We start from the raw sequence: 17,889 nt of genomic DNA, 5'->3' as shown, positions 1-17,889 counted from the left end.
TCTTGCCTGGAGAATCCCAGGGGCGGGGGAGCCTGGTGGGCTGACGTCTATGGGGTCGCAAAGAATCCGACACGACTGAAGCGACTTAGCAGCAGCAGCATATACCTCAACAAAGCTGATTTAAAAAAAATACCATAAAAAACTAAAAATAAACTGGCCATGGATGTGCTGATATTAAAGGAATATATAAGATACATTGTTTAATGAAAAAAGGAGAACAATGTATAATGTGCATGATCTCTAGATGGGTAAGCAAGAAACTGATATTGGTGAATGTCTGTATAAAGAGAACCAGGAGACTGGGGTAGGGAGGACACTGCCTTCTCACTGCACTCCCTTTTGTCACCTTTGAATTTTCAAAAACTAAGGTTATTATCTAATAAAAATATTATCTAATAATATAGTTTTTGCATAGCTTTTGCATTTTTAAAAATGCAAAAAGGTATAGTTGATTTACATTTTATGTTTCAGATGTACAACAGTGAATCACAACCTTTTAAGAAACTATTCCATCTAAAGTTATTATAAAATGTTGCCCTGTGTGGCATAATATATCCATGTAGCTTATTTCATACATAGTAGTCTATATGTCTTAATCCCCTATTCCTACCTTGCCCCTCCCCACTGGTAACCCCAAGTTTGTGCTCTGTATCTGGGATTGTTTCTTTTTTGTTGTATTCACTAATTTATTTTTCAGATTCCACATATAAATAATAATGTAAGTATTTGTCTTCCTCTGACTTATTTCATTTAGTACAATGCCCTCCAAGTCCATCTATGCTGTTGCAAATGGTAAATTTTCATTCTTTGTTATGGCTGAGTGGTATTCCACACAAACCTCATCTTTATTCATTCATCTGGTGATGGACACTTTAGATTATTTCCATATCTTGGCTATTGTAAATAATGCTGCTGTGAATGTTGGGGTGCATGAATGTTTTTAAATTAGTGTTTCTTTCTTCAGATATATACCCAGGAGTGATATTGCTGGATCATATGGTAGTTTTATTTTTAGAGAAACCTCCATACTGTTTTCCACAGTGGCTTTACCAATTTACATTCTCTCCAACAGTGCACCAGCGTTCCCTTTTCTCACATCTTTGCCAACATTTGTTATTTGTGATCTTTCTGATGATACCCATTCTGATAGGTGTGAGGTGATATCTCATTGTGGTTGTGATTTGCATTTCTCTGATGATTAGCAGTGTTGAACATCTTTTAATGTTCCTGTTGGCTAGAACTTTTGTACTTTTTTAGAATTAGAAGAACTGAATCTGTCTAGAGCTTCAAAAAACCTCCCTTGAACTATCAATTTGACATTCTCTAGCACCACATTCCTACTCAGAAGGGAATACAATGAAATAGAAAATACAAATTCAATTCCTTTGGCAGCCAAAGTAACTACTGTGGATTACAACTTGTATGCTTTACTAGAACTCTGAACTATTACTTCATGTAATTTCCTCAATCTTGTAAGAAAAGAGATATTATTACTCTTATTTTCCACATATAAGAGACTAGAGAAATAAACTGTCCCGTCCCAGATGACCAAATCAGTTACTAAGTGAAAACTAGTACCCTGATCTCCTGGACTCCCATTTTCCCAGAGGTCAATTTGTTTTGTGGGAACACTTCACATCGAGGAACAGCAGGGTGGGGAACACGTGTTGATAAAAGAGAAGAATGGCTACCACTGCTGACTGTGCTCCTGCAGATTTGATCTGAACACAATAGGAAGGGCTGACTCAGGAGAGAGGCAACCGCTGCTGATGCTTCAAGTCTTACTCTACCCACCAGGTCGAGCCAAAGTCCGAGGTAGACAGTCATCTACTCTGGCACTTTATCACACTCCTCCTGGATCTGACAAAATATAGGGAAACCAACCATATATCACTATATCAGGGAGGCAGTAAAGGTTAAACATATAGGATTCAGAGTTAGCTCTGTGACCCTGAGCAAGCTCCTTGACCTAGCATCACCATCATCATCTCAATTTAAGGCCCAAGTTTCTATTTTGCAACGATTTCTTTTGATGTGGACCATTTAAAAAGTTTTCACTGAACCTGTTACAATACTGCTTCTGTTTCATGTTTTGGTATTTTGGCCCCAAGGCATGTGAGATCTTAGGTTCCTGACCAGGGATTGAACCCTCACCCCTTGCACTGGAAGGAGAACTCTCAAGTACTGGACCACCAGGGAAGTCCCTGGGGCAAGTTTCTTGAACATAGTATTTCTTTCTCTTTACTTTGGGGTGAAGTCACCTGGTCTATTAAAGATACTACACATTTAAAGAAATTCTATCTTCCCATCTCTTTCATTTTCAGAATAAATTCAGGAAGGATGTTTTCTATCAATTTTTACCCTCCTGTCTACCTCTCTGTCTCCCTTTTGAAACCACAATAAGAATCACAGATCTGGAATACTTCTAAGGGAGGAAGCAGCTCTAGTCCCTCACCAATGCCAGATGAAAAACAACAGAAAGCAGAGATGACTGCTGGGAAATGGACTCTGCTTTCATTAATGATCAGATGCTTATAAAAGTTCCAGCCTTCCTTAACTGCTTTGGAAAAAAGTTGAGAGAGGCAAATCTGTAAGTAAATAAACTGCAGTTCAAAAAGCCTCCAGAATACAACTCAAATGGAACAGGCTATTTTTAGACATTTCTTATAAGCATAAACAAAAAGGAGTATTATATGGGAAACAAAAACTTTGGAGAAAAACCAGAGACTCAATGACTGAGAAAGACTAGTCTTGGTATTTTGATTTTGGTTGGGGAGAAGGGATGGTAAAGAGGAAGTGAACATTAAGAAGGTGCATGGGTGGCAACTTTTCACACTTCAAGAAACTGGCAATAGCACTATTTCAAGGGTAAATGTGCAGTAACATACTATTCTACTTTCCTACTGATATTCCTTTACTGCTAGTTAGGTAAGAGCAAGGAGTGTAAGAGTACTGAAGTGCCTCCCCAGAGAAGGGTATGTATACTGCATCACTGCAAATATATAATGAAAAGAATTAAAAGTGTCTACAAACTCTCTGCCACTCTCGTTAAGAGATATAATCTACTTCCCTGGCCTGAGTCAGGGATGATCTTGTTACTTGCTTTGACCAGCAGTGACATAAGTGATGATACACCTGTTACAAGACCAGATATTTTACTATTTTGGAGTCCTGAGCACCTTTGTAAAGAGGTCTGGCTACTCTGCTGGAGAGAGAATACAGGGAGATGCCTGGCCAGCCCACAGGTGAGACACCAGAAAAGTAAATGAGTTTCCTGGATTTCTAGTCCTTGTATAATGTCTAGATGACCAGAGTTGCTTAAGTGACCACAGGCAAGCAAAAAAACCATTAGGCTATGCTCTTCCCAATTTCCTGGTCTATACATGAAACATAAAACAACTGTTGCTTTAAAACACTAATCAGTAGTGTGGTAAAGTTTTTCTTAAAGAGTCAGACAGTAGATATTTTAGGTCATCTAGTCTCTATCTCAATTATTTGTCAATTGTACTCAACTGCCATTAGAGTATCAAAGCAGCCACTCTGAAAATAGGTAAATGAATATCTAAGACTGTATTCCAAATTTACAAAAATATAGCAGGCTGGATTTTGCCGATGAGCTAAAGTTTGCCATTCCCTGTATCAAGTCTTATAGTGGCTTGTTAAGCAAGAGATAACTGAAACGACAAGCAACTTTCTTTGGGGGATGGCCTTAGTGTAGTTCTTCTCTGGTGTGAGGATACTGCAGAAGTCTCTGTTCTTTTGATGCAACAACATTTATTTTTTTTAATTTTTTTTAATTTTTGACGCAACAACATTTAAACTTTAAATACCTTGACTGGAGCATACTGGTAGAATAAGATTTATTCATAATTTATATCTGCTCCATAAGAAGGTTAGCTTACTCAACAATCAATCCTTGTCATAAACAGATGAGTTTACCAAGTCTTAGAGGGTCTGCTTTTTCTAAGAACAGGATTGAGTGGCAGAAGACAGTACAAATAAATCCCACTCACCTCTGATTATCCAGGTGCTAATCATAACTAAGTTTAAGTTATCACCATAAATTATAATAATGAGTTAAGAAACCAAAAATAGTATTTACCACGTCCACTTAAAAAAATCTTCCACAAAAACATATACTAAGACAAAGGCTCTAGCAAGCTCTAGCTAAGTGAGAAAACAGCTCATCGACACTTTTCCTTAGCTTTGAAAAAGGCAAATACAATTTCTCCAATAATGGTCATGAGTGGTCACCTGCCAGCCATACTCCAAAAGTGATCTTTTTCTTTTTTGGTTACCTAAGAACAATTCAAAGATTAGACGGTTTTATTGATGGCATGGCATATAAGAAAGTTATCATGAAGACTATTTAGAGCCATATAAACATCAAGCTATTTTTCTGGTAATTTTAAATAATGTGCATTTCATGTAATGGACCCTGGGATATTGGATCTGAATTGGTAACATCAGTAAAAACTGAGTTCCAGTAGTAATAAGCACTCCTGTAGCCAGAACTTGGCTTCTAAATAAATACCTTCCCTCACAAAAAGGGAACTAGGACTTCTTGGGGGAAATGGACAATTCCAGGTCTGAGTAAGACTGGAACATCTTATGCCAAAAAGAAAGTACACCAGGACTTAAGGGAACATGCAAAGAGAATAAAGGAGCCTGATCTGGGATAATTTCAATATGTGTGTGCTTAGTCACTCAGCTGTGTCCAAATCTTTGCAACCTGCCAGGCTCCTCTGTCCATGGGGATTCTCCAGGCAAGAATACTGGAATGGGTTGCCATGCCCTTCTCCAGGGGATCTTCCCAACCCAGGGATTAAAGCCAGGTCTCCCGCATTGCAGGTAGATTCTTTACCGTTTGAGCCACCAGCAGTCCCACTTTTGGGCATATATCCAAAGGAAACAAAATCATTATCTTGAAGAGATGTCTGTTCTCCCATGCGCACTGCGGCATTATTCACAATTGCCAAGGTATGGAAACAGCCTAGGTGTCCATCAGTAGATGAATGGATGAGGAAAATGTGGTATGTACATATAACGGAATATTATTCAACTTTAAAAATGAAGGAAATTCTGTCATTTGCAACAACACGGATGAAACTGTAGGGCATTGTGCTAAGTAAAATGAGCCAGACAGACAAAGACATACTGTGTGCTACCATTTAAATGTCAGATCTAAAGACTAAAAAGTCAAACTCTTAGAAACAGAATAGAGAAGTAGTTGTCAGCGGCTGGAGGCTAGGGGAAACAGGAAGAGGCTGGTAAAAGGTTCAGACTTTCAGCTGTAAGACAATAAGTACTGAGGATCTAATGTATAACGTGGGGAGTATAGTTGATAATACTGTCTTATATAATCGAAATTTGCTAAACAAGTAGAACAAATGTTCTCACACAAACAAAGAAGTAAATATGAAAGGTGACAGCTATCAACTAACTCAATTGGGGAAATCCTCCCACAGTGTGTGTGTGTGTGTGTATATATATATCAAATCATGCTATACACTTTATCTTATAATTTGGTCAATTATACCTCAATAAAGCTAAAAATACATACACATACATCACAAACACAACAAAGCTTGTTTTCTGGTAATTATATTACTTTGCAATTCTTAATATGATAGTAACCATTATATGTACCTTAAGAGTCTACTAAAACGAAGAACTAGATCTTCTAAAAAAAAATCTATCAATACATAATTAATAATGGAAAAAATCCATAATAACCATTAGGTACTTTTTTGATTAAAGTTAAAAAGTTTTATTCATGGTTTAATGATCAACTCACTGTGACTTTAATTACATAATCTCACTGATTTTTCATTTTTCCACATGTAATTTTGTGAGACCCAGATGATAACAGTAAAATACCCACCTGCCCAGTCAGTTGATCAACCAATGCATATGATCAGTAGGTACTCACCTGAATTCAACCACGATCCTCTTCTGGGGGAGGCCAGAAAAAAGTTCACTTTTTAATCCATATTTTGAGCCATCTTCAATCACCTGTTGCAGTACTGTCTGTAGAGTAAAAGGTATGGGATTTAATGATACATAAAAATTGCAATTTTCTTAATTACTTTGTTACTGGGAACTAATTCTTGCTAATTTTCTCATTCTAATTTATGGAGCTGACAGTTTTACAGCATTGTTGGCAGCACTGCCTTCTTTGATCGCTAATGCTAATCAGAGCAGTCATGACACAAGTTAACACCTACAGGGCCTCTGTGCCCTGTTATACATCATGTCTATTCATCCTTACAGCAGCCAGTGATGTAGATATTTTACAGATGGGGAAACTGAAGTTTAGAGAGGTAACTGCCACAAGTCCCATAGCAAATAGCAACAATAATACTAGAAGCAGCATCTAATATGCATTGAATGCAGATTTCAAGCCAGGCACTGTACTAAACATTTTACATGTATTACATATATTACTCCTCACAACTACCCTGAAATGAGTATTATTATTATTATGAGTATTATTTTTACAAGTGAGGGGACAGAAGCTCAGACTGTTAAGTAACTTTCCCAAGGTCACATTGCAAAAACTTTGCTCACTCCACAGCCTAAGTGTTATCTTCTGTGATACTGATGATCTCAGTAATGGTAGAAAACAAATAAAACAACATAATTCAAGTGCCTCTTGGCTACATAAGAAATGAGGCAATACCACAGAAACTGTCAAAACATATTCCAGGTTAACTTTTAGTTATTAACCACAGAATTACTATATAGGTTACAAAATCCATACTTTATTTTTTGCTGAGTGATGATGCATTTATTCATTATTTATTTTTTATTGTAGGATTCTGAAATGACTGATAGATTTTTATTTACTCTTATATTGATTTTGTTCCACAAACAGGATTTTAAGTCCTAAAAATATAGTTTCTGACATGAAGAATTCTATCATTAGAGCTGGTTAAGACAGTCACTAAATCAAAAAGGCATAAAGGGAGTAAGAGGCAACAAAGCAACACTTTTAAGAAGCCTTTATAGAGTGCCAGGTTCAAGTCTAGAAGCTTCTTTGTTATCTTTAAGCCTTACAATCTTAATATGGTCAACATTTCCCATTTAACTGATGCAAGAACTAGGTTCAGACATAGAGAAAATCCTTCATTGACACTGTGCATTAAGCCACATAGAGAAAGGATCATATAGACATTAAATACAGTATTGTCTATTGTACACGAGGGACTCATTCAATGTTTGTTATTCCAAGAATATGGGTCACAAGAAGATTGCAAGTAGGGCAGTAAATGTTATAGGTAATTCATACTTGGATCATTCAGAAGTTAAGGCTTATCCATCCTTTTCACCTTCTATCTCTTTTTATGTAAGGGATGGCAGACTCAAAAAAGGTAGTAGCAGCTAGAATTCTCTTTTAACAAACGACTCTTGAATAATTGATTTCTCTGGCATAAACAAACAAAAAAAAACTTTAAGACTATCTTGTGTGTGTCACTTTCAAAGCATTCACTGACAATTGAACCCACCTGCTAACTAGTTTTTTCTCTACTACTTCACTGAAGGTGCTCTCAAAATCAGTATTTTAAATGTCAACCCAGCTGAATACTTAAGTTGTGTTTATTAATCAATGCATTTTTTGTAAAATTAAAAAAAATTAAATTAAGATAGGGCTAAAGTTTCTCGTCCCTTTCTGCCTTCCCCAGGGGTAACCACTTTTAAGCATCATTTTGGTGGATGACGACTCCCTCCTCCTTGAAACAAGCCTTCCTTCCTTGGTTGCAGTGACATCATTCTACTGACTTTCGCTTTCCTTTGCAGATCCCTCTTTCAATGCCCACCCTGAGTCCCTCGCTGCACTCTTTTCTCACTTCTGGCTCCTTACTTACACTTCTCCTTGGTGTCAAGTCCTAAGACTTCACCACTTACCTACCAGAATCTTGTGCTACAGACTGATCTACACAACTCAGGACTGAGCAACTCTCTCAGGCACTTCAAACAGAACATACTCTTCTCCCTTTTACATTCTTCATTTCCACAAACTTCACTCTGAAACCTCCAGCTAACCAAGTCAGAGATCTGGGAGTTCCTAAGATCTGCTTTTTCCCCTCAACCTCCAGAATCAATCATCTGTTAATCACCAAGCTGTCTCCTACATATCACTCTAGTTTTCTCCTCTGGTTTAGGCCCTCATCATCTGTCAGCTACACTACATCTGTCAGCAAAAACTAAAACAGAAAAGTAACACCATCTTACATAATATACACATTTAATCAGGTCTATGGGCTTTCCTAGTGGCTCAGTGATAGAGAATCCCACTGCCAATATGCAAGACACAGGTTCAATCTCTGGGTTGGAAAGAGCCTCTGGAGAAGGAAATGGCAATCAACTCCAGTATTCTTGCCTGGGAATCCCATGGACAGAGGAGCCTGGTGGGCTAAAGGCCATGGGGTCACAAAAGAGTCAGACATGATTTACTTTCTGTTTAAAGGTTTCAATGATTTCTTACCACTTAAGTGATTTTACCAGTTTCTGGTTTGATTTTTAAATGCATATCATTTTTACTTTTTTAATTTTGAGGAAATTGATTTGTTGAAAAGCACACTGTAATACTGATAAAAATCACAAGTTAGAAGTGTTTTATAATAACAGATAATATATAATGATTAAAATGAAATAAATGTCATTAGCATAATACCAAAAAATCCTAACAGGTATCACCTTTGGTACACATAACATACCATGGAAATAATGACACAGGAAAAAGCTGAAGCTGTTATGCAGAGAATGTAAGGCCCTTCCCACTGTGTAATTTCATATCCTTCCCCACGCCATCCAATGCACAAATCATACTCAATCACCTTCTGACTTCCAAACAATGCCATATTTTTATTTGTACCCTGGCCCAGCTGTCCCCTCTTCCTGGAATGCCTGCCCTCATAGCTCCCAAGTATATTCTTAATTTTCATTATAATTCAAGGTTATCTTTTGCCTCCTCAAGACGGATTTACTTTGAGGGAGTAAAGGAAAAAAAGAAAAGATTTATGTGCTTCTTTCTTTCCACTGGGGTTGCATCTTATACACGCCTTCATTATATGATTCATCCCAGTGTCTAGCCATTACACATTACCTTGTGATTTTTTTATGCTTTTCTTTCCTTGAGGCCAGGACACATGCCATTTTGTCTCTATATTTCAGTAATATAGTCCCTGGCAAATAATAAGCAAGGAGTTTATTGAATTAGTGGGCACAAAGAAGAATGTCAGAGGGCTAGTAAAGTTACCTGATATTACAAAAGAGAAGTTAGGGGCCATCTATTCACCAATATTTAAGTTTAAAGGTAAGATATACTTGGTAATATAAATGCAGGTACCTAAAGAACTTATCAGAAATTAAATCTTTCAAAAGTTTCACTTTTTGGAATGCTTTAGCCACCCACTCCAGTATTCTTGCCTGGAGAATCCCAGGGATGGGGGAGCCCGGTGGGCTGCCGTCTATGGAGTTGCACAGAGTCGGACACGACTGAAGCAACTTAGCAGCAGCAGCCGCCAATTAATGACTATTCCAATTGGCTGGTACTTTCTGTTTACCTACCACCATTCCATTTTCTGTGGATGAATTTTGCCATTTTATTGAATTCTTTATTGGTTGGTATTTCTCTACAACTTTCAACAGAACTTCTAATGAAGCTACTACCATTGCTTGATTAACAGGTCAGTTCCTTAGTAGCTGAAACGTGCTTAATCATTCATTCTTTCCCTGTGTTCAACTGACACTACACATGACTTGAATGTAACCACTGCCTACTGACATAAACTCAATTAGTGAAATAATGAGCAAAGTTAGAGCCACTTAAATCAGTCTTTTTTTTTTCCTTTTCCTTAAGTTTTGGAAGAGCATGCACAATTGAATTTGGCAAATAAAACTGCATGTATGTGAAATAAAAAATGAGGTTATTCATTGTGTATTTCTAAGGCACACCAAAAAAACCCCCAAAAAACCCAAATAAGATTTTGTTTGCTTTTTCCCTATGTGGTTAAACTCGTTTTCTGTTTTTCCTCCCTGTAAACCAAATTAACTATTAATTGAAGCTATAGTTCCTTCTGAAAGTCATCTGTGAAAAGTGAAAGTTGCTCAGTCATGTCTGACTCTCTGTGACTCTATGGGCTATATAGTCCATGGAATTCTCTAGGCCAGAATACTGGAGTGGGTAGCCTTCCCCTTCTCCAGGGGATCTTCCCAACCCAGGGATGAAACCCAGGTGTCCCGCACTGCAGGCAGATTCTTTTACCAGCTGAGCCACAAGGGAAGCCCAAGAATACTGGAGTAGGTAGCCTATCCCTTCTCTAGCAGATCTTCCCAACTCAGGAATTGAACCGGGTCTCCTGCATTGCAGGCATATTCTTTACCAATTTAGCTATCAGGAAAGCCCAAGGAACAAGTTTGGTACCAAAGAGATAGTTCTTCATAGAGATAAGTTCTTCTAGCACTGAAAAACGTATTATCTAGTCCCAAAGATCTGGCAGTTTGCACTACTTTTAATTTCACATTTTAGCCTCCTACCTTTGAGGATGATTTATATGAAGACAGTATAAACTGCTATTAGTGATCCAAATCTAAGCTAACATTTAATCATCCCAATTCTGCCACTATTAATAACTCAATTGCAATGCATGAAAGACACATTTTATGCAATGCTAAATTTGTACATGTGTAAGCAATGACAAACTCATAATTCTCTGCTTGATGATTAAGTTTTAGACATAGATCATTGGCTACATGTTAATCTTGATAACTTCAAAGTGGAAAAATAAAGTTTTATAATGGTCCTGAGAGGGTTGAATTTTCTTTTTAATGTGATCTGGAAACTTGAGACTCACAAATGAATATTGTTTACGGCCCCAAAATAATGGAGTCAAGTGTAGAAGAAATTAGGCTTTGAGCAGATAAGAATTACTATTAAATCATAACTTATAATACAGGTAAAATGCTTAATATTCCTTTCTCAAACTATGGGTACTGCTCTAGGATGTATCTTTACTGTGACACTGAGCAGGGCTGCTGTAAGCAATCTGCTTGTCCTTTCATGAAAATCACATTATTATCCAGATCCTCAAAGTTGTTACAAAGAAGAGAGGGTTTCCATGTGAGGAAGAGCAGCTGGACCTCAAAGCTCTCACTCTTTCCCTGCATTGTCAACTGAGAAGGATTCGCAAATATTTTTAATAAGTGAGCCAGTGGGCATCCTTATACCACAGAAAAACCTCATAATTAATTGTAATAAAGCATGAAAACTCACGACCATTGAAATTTTAAATTATTAACAAAATATATGCCTTGCCTCGAAATATAAACTACATTTCCTTCAGCTAAGCTGGCTATAAAGGCAAATTTGATCTACCACAGCACATTGTCCCATCTCAGGGAAAACAAAACAAGTAAAATACTGGTGTCTATCAAGGGGTCTAAAATTTGGAAGGCACACTAGTGAGCTGCCTTTCTCCTTCTACAAACATTGAAACAGCAACTGGGAAGAAAGAGTCATTTATTTCAAAATGGGACATTAGACTCACTGGTTTGCTAAGTTAACATGAAATGTTGTCAAGAGCCCAACAAGATAAAGACACTTTTTAACAAGCTCATAACAACTTTCTTTCTTGTTCCTGTGACAGATTTTGGTTTAACAAGTTTAATCTTGAAATAACAGTGGAAAAAAAGATAAAAGAAAAAAGTTCAAAGATCAAAAGACAAGCATGAAACACCAACTCTTTCAGAAGAATTATAGGGCTGATGGGTAAATATCTGAAAACTACATAACCTTGGTAAGAAACTATATTAGAAGTTTTGGTTTTATCCTTATTTGAAATTAAAGACCATAGTATATACAAAGTCTGACCTACCAAACAATCATGGTTTTTTTTTTTTTTTTTTTAATAATAGACCAAACAATGCATTATGAGAAACTATAACATTCAACTGAGATAAAACTCAAAGGGTCTCACACCACTGCTTATCTAGGATTACCTGTCCTCCACACTCACTCAACAGAGACCCAATTCCTCTAGGAGGTTTCCCCATCTCCTTCAGGTCATCCTATTTCGCCATCTCTTACGCTTACTGTACCAATCACTTTAAGAAAATTCATATTGTTTTATTAAAAGAAAAAGTCTTATGGTTTTTCTCATATACATCTTATGCTTCCAATAGATTACAGGCTACTAAAGAGTGGCAACCAGCTACTGCTTTCAATGTATTCAATGTACTACTCTGTACATTGTACAATGTACTTTCAATGTACTGCTTTCCTGTATTCAATATGGAGTCCAATGATTCATTTAAAAATGGTTATCTCGCACTTACTGCATGCCTGGTGCTGTGCTAGGAACCGGATATGTGAGAAAAACAGATGCTATAAGCCCTAATGGAAATTAGAGTTTAAAGGGCAAAAGGCATTCATCAAATAAGAAAAATGTAAAATAGCAACTACAGTTAAGTTTTGTCAAGGAGGCATATACAGTGTTAAGAGCATGTATGAATGAAGGGGTCAGAAAGGCACTGCTAGGGAAAATCAAGATGTGCAGGATAAGCGGAACTTGGGGTGATTTCCAGGCAGTAGGATCAGAATGTGCCAAAGTTCTGAGGCAAGAGGAGGCAGGATAAGTTTAAGAACCGGAGGGAAAACACTGTAGCTGAAGCAGAGGCAACGAGAGAAGGTGCAACAGCTGCACCGTAACCCGTTCTTACCTTTGTTAACAGTTCTCTGTTGATTTTGAAATTTACGGTCCCTTGACCAGTGCTGATTTCACTCACCACTGTGTCACATTTTAGCTGAAAAGATATAAAGTAAAACAGGAATGTTATAAACCAGGCCTAATGAGTTTTGCAGTTCTAATCCTATGGGACTGGCTTCCAAGGACAGCAGATGTGTCCTTTCTCATAGTCATGTGTCTGGACTTGGGCTTAGCTCTGTCATTATATTTGTGTTCACATGTTTTCTTCTTTCCCGGCTGGAATGCTACGTCTATTCAGAGACTCTCTCTCCTCTTTCCCATTCTCTCACTTCAAATTCTCTAATGTGGGAAAAAGGGAGCCATCACTTTACCCCCACCTTATGTACTGTAACATGCAATGAACTCTTTATTTTACCCACCTTTCACAAGAGTGATAGAACATGATACTCTGTAAGGCCTCAGCTAAAACAACTTACACCCCCATAAAATATGTAAAAAAGTTTAAATATTTGGTCTTTAATGAACACGCTTTACATTTTTAACCAACCAGATGTTCAAAGCAGCCGGGAGACTCATGAAGTTTATTTAAAGAGATACCTGCTGTTACTGAGGAGCCACCAGCTTTCATTTTTGAGAACTCACAGAAGGAGGAGGAAATAAATATTGTAGTTAGGAGAATTTTATTCCTGGTATGCTTCCTGATAAAAATCTGGGTTGAGAGACTATGGGTTCAACCCCTAGTTGGGGAACTAAGGTCCCGTGTGTAGTGTGGCAAAAACAGAAAAAAAAACGGGGGGTGATTTCTGTGGTCAAATACACATTTACTTAGCTACCAGAGCCTCTTTATCATACTCATTCTTTAAACATTTTTCCTGTGAAAGTGACTTTCATTATTTGGACTCTTCAGTGTGCCCATGCCTTCCTCAGTGTCACATGTAGTAATCCTATTTAAAACAAAAACAAAACAACTTTGTTTTCCTTTTTCTTTCTGAAGGTATTAAACACGAACAATTTAGATGTGGTCATTCTCCACAGTCCTTTCAATTGCTCTCTTAGACACTGAGCCCATCAGAGAAATTAGAAATGAAAGAGGATTATTAAATTATCTAACCACTTCTTCTCTGAAATCATGGTTCTATTTACATCTAATCATTTCTTCTCATATTTTAATGTTCATCTTCTCAGAAACTCATTTTTAAAACTGCAGCCCACTGTTCTAATTTATCAAACTTGTTCTCCTCAATTCAGAACTCCATCCAGCTTCAATCTATAAATTTAATTAACACTCAGTCTTCCTATAAGTAGTTAATCAAAAAACTGAATACTGTCAGCTCAAGAGGAGTGTTTCATAACTAATTTCAAAAACCATCCTAACCTTATAGTATGCAGCTAAAGTAAATTTAAATTATACTTTCCAAGGTGTCTTGAACAAAAATACTATTAACTCCATTATTGTGGCTGACACAGCCTGCAGAATATTTTTTTATTTAACATGTTTATTATAATGTCAAAAGAGATAATAGTGCCAAAGTACCTTCTCTGCCAGTCTCATGGCTTGAATTTGAATATCTGGTCTTGAATGGTCATTGTTGTTTTCCAATAGAGAATCCACAGAAAGCTGGAAGTCAGCTACCTCTCTAAAGACAGATGTGAACCAGGAAAAGACTGTTACCTTAAAAACGTTACCAGAGTAAAAACAACAACAGCAAAAAGACTAATCACTTTGAGTTCTCTACACTGACATAATCTTATCAGAAGAAGTTACACTTTCAAAATATAAAGCAAGGCAATTAGAAATATCATCACTATGTACTGATTGAGGACTTTATCTTATAAAATTCTTCCTCTTCCATCACCCAGCTGTAGCCTTATGGTATCTCTGTAAGAGACACACAGCAACCACCTTATTTGACAAATGTGAAAAATGATGTCTGGCAAGTTCATTGTCTCCCCTAGAAGTCTACTGCAACTAAACAGAGTCAGAAAAAAGCTCAAGTCTCTTGACCTCTTCTACAAATCTTCCTCCACTATTTCAAATGCTTCCTTCTTTCAAGCCTCTTCATTGACCTTCAGATGACCAAAGCAAAATTTTTAAAAACTGGTGAAATTTGAATTTTTACATGAGAAAAGTATTATTCTTAACACTCAGTAGTTCTTTAAAGAGACAGACACTGCCATTCTTTTCACTGGGTTGGTGATGAAACAATGCAAAAACAAAGAAACCAAGAAAGAAACTAGGCAACCGATCAGTGAAAACAATCATTTGCTTCAAACAGCAGTTATCTCTAAGGAAGGATGGTATACAGGTGGCTTCAACAGTAATTAATGTTTGATTTGTAGAGAACAAAATTTGGAAAAAATTAAGACCTAACATATTAGAAAGTGAGCGTGAGTTTTCATTACATTATTCTCTATAAATCTTCTATAGTTTGAAATTTTTCAAGGTATTAAAAACAATCTATAAACATCCACATAATTACCGACACTGAATGTTTAATAACAAAGTAGAGAATGAGACTCTCTGGGCAGAATAGGTGGGCTGAATCACTGTCTGTCTAGCCCATTTCTAACCCCTTCACCTGCTCTTGGGCTTCCCTGGTGGCTCAGCTGGTAAAGAATCCGCTTGCAATGTGGGAGACCTGGGTTCGATCCCTGGGTTGGGAAGATCCCCTGGAGAAGGGAATGACTACCCAGTCCAGTATTCTGGCCTGGAGAATTCCATGGACTGTATAGTCCATGGGGTCGCAAAGAGTTGGACACGACTGAGCGACTTTCACTTCAACATAAAACAGGAGCACAAATAACTTCCTTATTATTCTTGAAATCCAGGCACATGTCTAAAAAATTGTGTAACTTCTGATCACATTAAGGAATCTAGTCAGTAATAACCACTAGGAATTTTCCTGAGCCTTGAGCAGCGACCAAGGTGGCAGAATAAAAAGACCCTGAGCTAACCTCCTTCTGCATGCACACAAAAACTGCAACTATGTAACAGAGCAACTATCCACTGAAGTCACTGGATGACTAGGAGAAAAAACCTGGCGGCTCAGACAGTAAAGAATCCGCCCGCAACGCAGGAGATTCATTACGATCTCTAGGTTGGGAAGATCCCCTGGAGAAGGAAATGGCTACCCACTCCAGAATTCTTGCTGGGAGAATTCCAAGGACAGAGGAGCGTGGTGGGCTACAGTCTACGGGGTCACAAAAGAGCTGGACACAACTGAGTGACTGAGTATGGCAGCACAACTTGGGACAGAGATACGGACAGCAGTCAATTTAGGGAGCTCATTCATGAGGATACTAGTGCTAGTAAATACCATTTTTAAATTCGCCTTCAAGCTTATTAGTGCTGGGTCCCAGCTTCAGGTACCAGCCAGTCCTCACCAGTTCGGGGGTATTCCAGGCCAGGTACATGGCCCCACCCAACAATGGGCTGACAATAGCCAAGGGATCCCCAGGCTGCCACAAGTGGTCATAGGGATCCTCCTTCCTCACTGGGGTGGGCATCAGCCCTGGGACTCCTGGGCCCTGCAGCAAAAGATATGGCTCAGCCCACCAGTGGGCCAGCCCACTAGGACACAGCCTTACTCAACATAAGGCTGACACCACCTCCAGGATACCCTGGGCACCTCAGCCAGCCGGGTCAGGACATGGCCACACTCACCAGTAGGCGATCACCAGCCTTGGGTCACTTTGACCCTGCCCTCCAGGAGGCCATCACCAGCCCCAGGACTATTCAAGGATGTGGCCCTGTTCATGAGCAGGCTAACACTGGCTCTGGGACTGCGGGCCCTGCAGCTAGCCACCCTAGGACTTAGCTCCCTAACAGAGAGGCAGTACTAGTCTCAGGATCCCTGGGGCCCTGTAGCCAGTTGTCTTGTGACCCAGCCCTACCCATCTGCTGGCTTGTACCAGGCCCTGGGGTCCCCTGGCCATACAGCCAGCCACCTCAGGACCTAGCCCTGCTGACAAGCTTGTCAGCATCAATAATGGGACACATCAGGCCAAGTATATCTCTGGGCAGGAACACAGCCCCACCCAACTGAAGGTCAGGTATCTCAGGACCTCCAGAGTCCCAAGCTTCCCTGAGACTTGGTCCTGACCACCAGAGGGCCCAGGACCCACCCCCTCATTGCTGGCACTACTCCTGGACCCTCAGGTTACATTAGACCCAGTACCATCTACCAGTGGGCTGACACACTGGGACCACTAGGGGGGCCTTGCAGTTATAGACTCCAGGACCTGGCTCTGCCACCAATGGGCCAACACTAGCCCTTGGACCCACTGGGGCTCTGTAGTCAATTGACTTCAACCAACCATGGATCACAAAGTACCGCAGTTCATGCTAGCTAAAAAAAATCCACATATAGCTGCACCCATGCAGTTCAAACCCACGCTGTTCAAGGGTCAACTATATAATTCAGAAAATTAGACTACCTGAACAAATAGATCCATAGCACATTAAATAAACCACATTAACAAAAATAGTATTTCTTAATTTTCCTGGCATGTTATAGCACTTTAGAATCAAATTAGAAATACAGAACAGTTAGGCTTTGTTTCAGTACTCTAAAGGATAACTGGGGTTATGAAGACAAAGCAGTAGCAATTCCTTTATTTTAAACAATTTCAATATGCAGAATTTTCGACTGGTAGACTAGAGAAATTGAGGCCCTCCTCATTATTTATTTTCTATGAAACAAAGTCTTAGTATTTCAGACTGCTAAAGTGGAACTGCCTAAAGGAACTCAAAGTAGGTATAGAAAATCTTATTCAAAAGAGGGGCCAAGACAACAGGCAAGTGAAAAGATGCTCAGCTTCTCTATTCACTAGGAAAATGTAAATCAAAATGAAGGTATCACCTCTCATCAGAATAGGTACTGTCAAAAAAGTGAGAAATAACAAGTGTTGACAAGAATGTGGATAAAAAGGGACACTCACACACTGTTGGTAGGAATGTAGATTGGTGCAGCCACTATGGAGATTGCTCAAAAAGACTAGAACTACCGTATAATCCAGCAACTTTTGGGTATTTATCCAAAGAATATGAAAACACTAATTTGAAAAGATGTAAGCACCTATATGTGTACTGCAGCATTATTTATAACAGCCAAGGTATAAAACAAACTAGTGCCCATAAATGAATTGATACAGAAGATGTATACACACACACACACAC

The 17,889-nt window shown here is 38.5% G+C and overlaps 1 protein-coding gene across 1 annotated transcript in view; it reads right to left on the bottom strand.

Moving 5' to 3' along the window:
- Window positions 1-17,889, bottom strand: part of RARS2 (arginyl-tRNA synthetase 2, mitochondrial) — a 74,016-nt gene that overhangs the window by 35,975 nt on the left and 20,152 nt on the right. The window contains exons 3-5 of the mRNA XM_069598312.1: window positions 14,245-14,347; window positions 12,724-12,807; window positions 5,933-6,030 (exon numbers count right to left, since the gene is read on the bottom strand). Of these exons, the coding sequence (XP_069454413.1) occupies window positions 5,933-6,030; window positions 12,724-12,807; window positions 14,245-14,347 (285 nt within the window). The remainder of the gene's footprint in view (window positions 1-5,932; window positions 6,031-12,723; window positions 12,808-14,244; window positions 14,348-17,889) is intronic.

Source organism: Ovis canadensis, chromosome 8 (genome assembly GCF_042477335.2).
Source record: "Ovis canadensis isolate MfBH-ARS-UI-01 breed Bighorn chromosome 8, ARS-UI_OviCan_v2, whole genome shotgun sequence".
Taxonomy (NCBI): Eukaryota; Metazoa; Chordata; class Mammalia; order Artiodactyla; family Bovidae; genus Ovis; species Ovis canadensis.
The sequence above is the reverse complement of the archived record's forward strand: the minus strand, read 5'-3'. Positions and strand labels throughout refer to the sequence as shown.